The following is an 8,403-nucleotide window of genomic DNA, read 5'->3' on the forward strand; positions in this document are numbered from 1 at the left end:
TGCATTTCAAGAAAGAACACGTATCAAGCACTCCTCCAATCAGGTACAGTCTATAAACTCACTGTTTGTGCACAATAAATAAAAGACCAACTAGTTCGTACTGCACAAAGTTCCGAGAATAGTCCTTATGATGGAAGTAGTCTCCTCCAATGCAAGGTGTTCTCCTTATATTTCCAAGGTATACTTCAACAATAAATTAGTTTCACAGCACCTCCAAATGAATCAGAAAAGGGAACATACATGTAACCATAGCATAATCCCATCACATCACTCATCACAGTCTTTATCAAAGCACTTTGATGATGACTTGAAACACATTAGTGTATTCTGGAGGAGCTGCTGCCACAGAGGATGCTGGGATATTACCAGAAGGAAGGCGATATTGCTCCATGGGTAGCAGGACCAACCCTTATGCGAGTCATTGTGCCTTTCTCAAAAGGCCACTTTACCTATAGTTTTAATTCCCTTTAATCACATGTATGTATTCATTTGTATGCCCTTGTTTGATCCACAAATAAATGTGATGAGATTATGCTATGGTATCTAATTTATTTATAAGTATTGAAGAATACCCTGGAAATATTATTTATTTATTAGTTATTTATATAGTGCACACATATTCCGCAGCGCTTTACAGAGAGTATTTGTCCATTCACATCAGTCCCTGCCCCAGTGGAGCTTACAATCTATATTCACTACCACATGCTCACACATACACGCTAGGGTTATATTTTTGGAGTGTGGCAGGAAACCGGAATACCCGGAGGAAACCCACGCAAACACAGGGAGAAGATGCAAACTCAACACAGTTAGGGCCGTGGTGGGAATTGAATCCACGACCTCAGTGCTGTGAGGCAGTAATGCTAACCATTACACAGTCTGTGCTGTCCAATATAAGAGGGACACCTTGCATTGGAGGAGACTACCTTCCGTCATATGGACTATTTTTGGAACTTTGGGCCTGATTCAGAGCCGGACGCTCTTTGAGAGCGCTCGCTTTGATTTAGGGTGTCCCTGTTTTTTTTGTTTTCAAAGATGGCCTCCTGGCCGCTCGCTAAGCTGTGGGTGACCACCCACAGCTTTAGCGAGCGGCCAGGTGATGGTCGCGATGGTCACGACCATCGCGGCTTTCGACGAGACCCTTGTGGTAGGGTCTCGTTCCCGCAAGCCCCAGTGAGCTTTTGGCTCTAATAGAGCCGGAAGCTCACCCACCGACATCACTCGTGATGTCAGTGGGGCCGCCCCCAAACGGCAGGCGTTCCTTCGGTAACGTCTCCTTTTGGCCAGCTACCCCCCCCTGCCCGCCTCTAAAACGGGGCAAGCTGTCAATCACAATCGATAGCTGCCCCGCTTTGGTGCGAGACCCGTAGCGACAGCGCCTGTCGCTGGCCGGGTCTCACGCATGCCGGAGCCGGCGTGCGCAGTGGGGGACCATCGACTCGTCTGAATCAGGCCCTTTGTGCAGTACGAACTGATTCGTCTTTAATTTATTATGCACAAGCGGTGAGTTTATAGACTGTACCTGAGTGGAGGAGCGCTTCTTTAAATGATTGGTGATTATCACATTTTTCAAGCTGTACCTTCCTGTGAGGAGCACAGGGGATTTTCTATTTCTTTTTATTGACTGCATTTCAAGTTATCTGAATGGGACAACAATTACCAGCTGTTTAACACGTGTTCATCTGGGATCCAATGCCGGTTAGTACTTGCACTGCATTACTTCCATTGAGCAGGCTTTTTGTTATACATTGGAGCTTCCCGTCAGCATAATAGCGCTACGACAGTTTACACAGGAGACTGCTGAGGAAGATCTCTAAACTAGTACTATGGAAGCCTAGAGACCCTTCCTGATTTATTTAATAAAGGACAGTGTCAATATATGGACTATCGCTGTCACTACTGATGTAAGGAATCTCTATCGAATTTAGAATTAATACGGCGAATTAGTCTTAATTGTCTCATCTGATCAGGTTACATTTTTTTCCACAATATTGCAAAAGCTTAATTAAATCCACTAGTGGCAACTGTTGGAAAATAACTGTGCCTTATTGTGTTCATTTGTAGTTGTCATATTCAGCGACCATTTTAGAAGAACGTTTCCTTCACCGTACTGTGCCTATAAGTGTTAGTTTTGATTGCAGCCAATTATTTTTATTCATTTTATATGTAGTTTAATACATTTTTATTTGGTTGACATCTATTAATACATTAATTATATATTTTTAGTGTTATTATAAGCGTAGAGACATTCTTCTATTCCTGATTCGTTTTTTAAGGGAATTAGCAGGGTCCCCTTCTGTTGTCTGCTGCTATAACACTTGTCAGCACCTATGTATTAGTAGTGCACCTGTTTCTTTTGTCCTATGTAACACAGGGTGGCTCAGTAATGTCATTGGTTACTAGTGCATTAATAACAGGAGTTCTCATTAACAATACCAATTCAGTCTGTAATAGGCTGTCCCAACTGTACAGGGGTGACAATTATATTCTAGAAAAAGAAGCCATTATTATGTGCTTATTTTATCTGCAAATCAGCACAAAAAATAGCGAGCAGATTCCCTATTCGTTTTATGTTGGAGGCAAAATATAGTGAGAAGTATCCAAAAGTGGACGTTTTAGCACAGGCACAGCGGAGAATTCCAACATGCACTAACGCAATCAAAACAAACAACTGTAGTGTTCAATCTAGGTGCGCCGGACCTAGAGAAAGGACACAAAAAGGGGGCATGGCCTTGTCACTCTTGGGGGCGTGCCTGGCACTTACAGACTTGCCGGGCTGCTCCCAAGCACTGCTGTCAGTGTGAATGGATGCTGGGCGCATGCACCCGACATCCATTCACCGGCGGTGAGCGCTACACCGCAGTTTTACATGCGGATGGGGATGGCACCTGCAGGCTTTTTCAGCGGGGCACCGCGCATGAGGTCAGGGTGCTTTTTGCCCTTTAGAAATAGGCCAGGGCGCCCCGCTAAAGCAGCCTGGCGGGAACGCTAACTGGGTGGCCTATCACTAATATACAGAGAGGAGGTAGTTTACAATGTTCGTAGAGTAAACACCTAGAATATTGGCATGTCTCACCTTGTAGAATGTTACGATAGATTCCCATATGCACGTGTTATGGCTACGTCCTCTATCACTTCGGTGTATCCATTATCTCAAGAACTAGAGCCAATACGAAAACACAACTTTAATTTTTGAGTTCATCAACCCCAAATTACCCTAAATTTGAAATCTCCTTGGCAACTAAACACTTTTTTTTTGTTTAGTTGGGCAGCGTTTCTCAATCTCTGTCTTCATGGAACCCTAATAATGCATGTTTTCAAGGTATCCTCAGAAATAATTAGTACCACCTGTAGATCTATTGTGTCAGTCAATTAATACACCTATGCTCCAACTAGATGATGTGGAAAACATGCACTGTTTGGGTTCCATGAGGTCTGGGTTTGGGAAATACTGATCTACAGTAAGGAGGTTGATATTAAGCAAGGGAAACAATAAGGTAATACTGCTAAATCTGTCCACTACAGATCCAATCAGAGTTATACCCAGGCTGTGCTGCTCTTTGACGACAAGTTGCGGACAAGGAGAACATTTTAGATTATTCTAATATGATCTACGGGAACAAAAAATATAATCTGATGTTATATTAGCCAAAAAAAACAAACTGTATTCTAAAATTAAATAAAACAAACCCCACTTGCATTAATAGCTTAATGCATGTTCAATTAACCGAATAACCTGATTTTCCCCAACTACAAATGTGTCCAATTCCAGGATCGGGACTGGCGGGATCCCGGTATTTTGTCCTAAACTCGGCGGGATTTGAATTCTGGGATTGGAGCTTCCAATCCTGGGATTACGGGACTAGTGATCGCATGCGCTGTTTAGTTTTTGTTTTTATTAATGCTGGGCAGCGCTAAACACCTGCAGCACTCGCTCAGACGCTGTCCGGCTGTACCAGCCCCAAGCTGTGGGCAGTGTGACGTCAGAGGTCACGCTGCGTGCCCCACGCTGGCCGCCCCGCCCCATTGACCTCCCGAATCCTGGGATTGAAACCACGACCCGGGATTGGCTTCCATAGTGTCCACATACACATATTTTCAAATCATGCCAAATAGCCCTGTTTGGTGCACCACAGACTTTAGCCGCGCCATGCGACTGTCTTCAAATATGTGTCTTAATCTGCTACTTTATGCCAATTGTTTTACTACAAAAATACTTACCCTAGATACTTAGAATACTGTTAGCTAATATGGAGGCAAAATTCAGGTGAAAGTACTCAATCGGTGTAAAAAGGCAAATGACACGAGTGACTTGTGCCACGCATCATTATGCTTAATCTGCTAATTTATACCAATTCCTTTGAGACAAAACAATACTATTCCTAAATACAGTACATAGAGGGAGATGGACCAAGCAGTGAAAAGAGTGGACAAGTAACCCATAGCAACCAGTTTCTACCTATATTTTATAGAATGTACTTGATAAATGCTACCTTAAAGTTGAATGGTTGCTATGTAAAAAGGATAGGTGTATCACACCTATGTACACATCTGTACACTCGGGTGTGGTATTTAAAGTCGACAGTTATCATGGAGACATGCATAAGGTCAACATGATTATGGCGACATGGTTGCAATGTCGTCATGCTTAGATGACATGACAGAATGTTGACCTAACATCTCTGGTTGGCCAGTGCCCACTTACCTTGTCTCGGCGGCTGCTGCGTGTTTTCTGGGTGCTGGCTTCCACTTCCGGTGCAGACCACTGACGGAGCTGCGGTTTAGGCGAGATTTCACCCCTACTCCTAACCCTCCCCGTAGTGCCTAACCCTAACCTCCCTCCAACCCCCCTGGCGGCGCCTATTCCTAACCGTCGGTATTATAGGCATGCTGACATTTCAGATGTTGACACTGTGCACATGTCAACATTCTGAGGATGTGGACATGATGAACCATGTCGACCATGTGACTGAATCCCGGTCCACATAGTTCACCAAGTCAACAGAACATCAGAACTTTGCGTGCTAATATAAGCAAAGAGATGCAGAGAAAAATAAGCAGGGTTTTCCTCCCGTAATAACCTACATCACACAAGGTTTCTGATACTTAGGGGGCAATACAATTAAATGTGATGCTGACCATGGCCCGTATTCAATTAGAGGCGAAAAGTCGGAAAAGTTTAGTCTGTCCGACTTTCCGCCTCCTTCGCCTGTTTGAGGTGAAAACTTTACGCGCACGTCCACGCTTTTCTCCATATTCAATTCCTAAACAGGCGAATGTGGAACTGGCAAAAAGTACTGTCAGAAGTGGGGAAATCAGTCTGTACCCCAAAAAAAGATGCACTAACATAAGGAATCAATGTACATGTGTACAAATAGCCCTAATAAAAGTGTTTGGGTACTTAAGTAGTTTAAATTGCTTCTTATTAGCGTCTTTGCAAAAGTGGTGAAGAATGGCATAAAGCAGTCTTTTTTTGTGAAAATAAGTAGCCCAGTCAAATTTGGGGTACTTGAAAATGGATGCAAGCATATATTTATGTCTGTACAGTGAACTTTTAATAAAAATTTGAAAAACCACCCACAAACATGCACCTGCAATCTCAAAAACACTTGGCCCCTCCTTACAGCACCCCAAGAAGTCTATTCCGCTAGTTTTTATAGTTGTCCCCCTACGTTTTACTTGTTCGCCCCCAAAAAGAAAGTACTTTTTTGGGGTGTTCTGGGGTATTTTTTTTGGTTGATTTGTCCTTTGGGGGGGCTGTCCCTAGGGTTCTGAGTCGTTTCCCCACGTTTGCACCCCAAAATAACAATTTAGCACTTTTTTTCACCTGCTATTCATAGGAGATACTTTTCCGCCTATTACAATGCATTGACTTTCCGCTTAGGCAAAATCGTCCTGGAATTGAATATGCAGATACTTTAAAGACAGGCGGAAAGTCAGAATCCGCTGAAACTTTTTTATAAACAGCACTTTTCACTTATAATTGAATCTGGCCCCATGTAGTGCGTACTCATTGTCCTATCCTAAATTTCTTCTTTTAAGATGCACAAAAAACGAACTAAAATGTGCGGTTTAGGGGCGATATATAGTTTGCGGTTGTTGGCCTTACAACGCCATCACAATGGTACATCGCCTGCAATTCATCCCTTACAAAACTGATTCTATAATTCCATCTACCCCATTGTTATTTTAGCTGAAAAACTTAAGTCTCTAAGCCGCAGGTAGGCACCCTGTGACTCACTAGCATTGGCTGACTGGGTATGCTGGGACTTGCAGTGTTCCATCACAGCTGTGTAGCCAAAGCGTATGGCCACCACCAGAATACTACAGACTCCAGTCGAGGTCATTTTAATTTCTGACGAGTGATACTTTACCTTTCTGAGCTTTCCAGAGCATCTAGTAATAATATGATCCAGGAACATGCCTAACCGAGAGATGTGTGAGGATTTATTATAGAAGTAGTCACTCATTCAGACATCAGACCAACTCAGTCTCGCACAACAAGAGATATATCATTTTACCCAGATGCTACTTACATCTTGCACGTAGCAGACTGCGAGCTCCTCCGCCCAAGTTGCCAATCACTGAACCCAGAGAACTGGCAGCAGCAGCAGCCACACCGGGAAGAACGTCACCAAAGGGATGTGCTAAAGAGCTGCCCTCAGCAATGCCTGTGCAAGAACACTGCAAAAACTGTATTAGCGACAAATATAGGTAGCCGTGTAAATATATTATTCAAATATATCAACTCGTGCTAAAAAGCAATGCCGTTCTATCAACCTAAAAACCTGGCATATAGTATCTATGCGCATACAGGCGGCTACTGGTGTCCTCCTTAATGGTCTTGAAGTGTTATTACGTGTTCATAGGATTGTGAGTCACTCAGTGATCTGACCTCCGATAGCCATCTTAAGTAAGGGCAAAAGTGTTTTAAGTCTTGGTAACTGTTACGTTTATTGATATTGTTACTTTGTGTTCTCAACTTCTCACAAATTAATGCAGTGATGCTGCCACTTACAATTATTATATTTCACTTACTCTGCTAATGTCGATATAGCTATCTAGCTGATTTTCTATTATCATACTGCAATAATGCAGAGGGTCTTCAACTTTTTGCTCGCCAGCTGCTGTGGAACTACACATCCCAGCATGCCCTGCCACCGTTGTGATAGCATGCTAAAACTGTGGCAGGGCATCCTGGGATCTGTAGTTCCACAGCAGCTGGAGGGCCAAAGGTTGAAGATCCTATTTACACGGTTAGGTCTAGACTAGACTGTACCTGTGACATCACACCCACGTGACCCGGCCTAAAAGGGGGAGGGGCGGGGATGCTAACGGGGGACCAAGAGTGTCCCCTCGCGGGCTCGCTACGCTGGCCACGCTTTGGGCACGGTGGCTCGCTGCGCTCGCCACAATTATTTATTCACCCTCTGTGCCCTAGTGGATGGTAACGCAGGAGCGGTCCAGCCTCCTGCAGCGGTCACGTGGTGGATACGTCACAGAGGTCCTTTAGCCACATAGGAAATAGCAGCAACCCTATTTACACCTAGAGGGGTATTCAATATGAAACGTTAACTTCACTGCCGAAGTTAACGTTTCATATCGGAGTTTTTTTCTGCGTTAAGTCTGCTGCGCGCCCTCGCTTATCCCCGTATTCAATATCAAATTAACGAAAATGGGAAACTCCGAAGTTGGATTTGCGTAAAGTTACGAATTTTTCCTTAATATAATTGTAAGACCCCCCTAAAGTTGTAAAAACATGGGGGAACACTATGGGTACCCCCGTTTTAGCCTTTAATTGAAAGTCGGGGATTTAAATAGCCGCAGCAGGTGCTTTTTTCCCCGACATTGAAGAAGTGATGCAGAAGAGCACTTAGGTTATTTTTTTCGTTTTTTTAAGTGGTCCCATCAAATTTGGGGTACATGAAAATGGGTACTAGCATATTTTGGTGTCCCTAAAGTAATTTTTTTTAAATTCTGCATTTGTGCACCTGCCGCTATAAATCTATTGTAGAAAACACCTGCCGCATACTTGCAAAATAGCCCTGAACCTATTTCCCTATTGTTTAACAATTTTTTCCCATTTTTATTTTTTGCACCCCAATTTTTAAATTAATTTTTTGGGGTGTCCCTATTTTTTTTTTTTACTTTTTTTGACACAGTTCTTTTTTAAATGTCAATCTCATGGGTGCAGGCTATTTTTTTTAAGCCTGCACCCCTAAACCCCAATTCTGCACTTTTTTTCGACACCTATTCAATGGTGAAAAGTTACCACCATTTTTTTATCAAAGACTTGTCAAAACTGCGATAAGTCTTTGAAATTGAATAGGGTGTAAAAGTAAAACAAGTGATATTAACGCAAAAACTTTAAAAAGTGCGATAGTAACGCAAAAAATTATGTTA

General features: G+C 43.0%; 1 protein-coding gene across 1 annotated transcript in view; it reads right to left on the reverse strand.

Annotated features, from left to right (window-relative positions):
* The window catches only part of UFM1 (ubiquitin fold modifier 1), a 41,552-nt gene extending 34,665 nt beyond the window's left edge, over positions 1-6,887 (reverse strand). Inside the window, exon 1 of the mRNA XM_088460138.1 lies at positions 6,537-6,887. Within this exon, the coding sequence (XP_088316264.1) occupies positions 6,537-6,538 (2 nt within the window). The 5' untranslated portion in view covers positions 6,539-6,887. The remainder of the gene's footprint in view (positions 1-6,536) is intronic.
* Positions 6,888-8,403: the final 1,516 nt, after the last annotated feature.

The sequence above is a fragment of the Taudactylus pleione genome, unplaced genomic scaffold (genome assembly GCF_031769625.1).
Source record: "Taudactylus pleione unplaced genomic scaffold, aTauple2 ptg000043l, whole genome shotgun sequence".
Taxonomy (NCBI): Eukaryota; Metazoa; Chordata; class Amphibia; order Anura; family Myobatrachidae; genus Taudactylus; species Taudactylus pleione.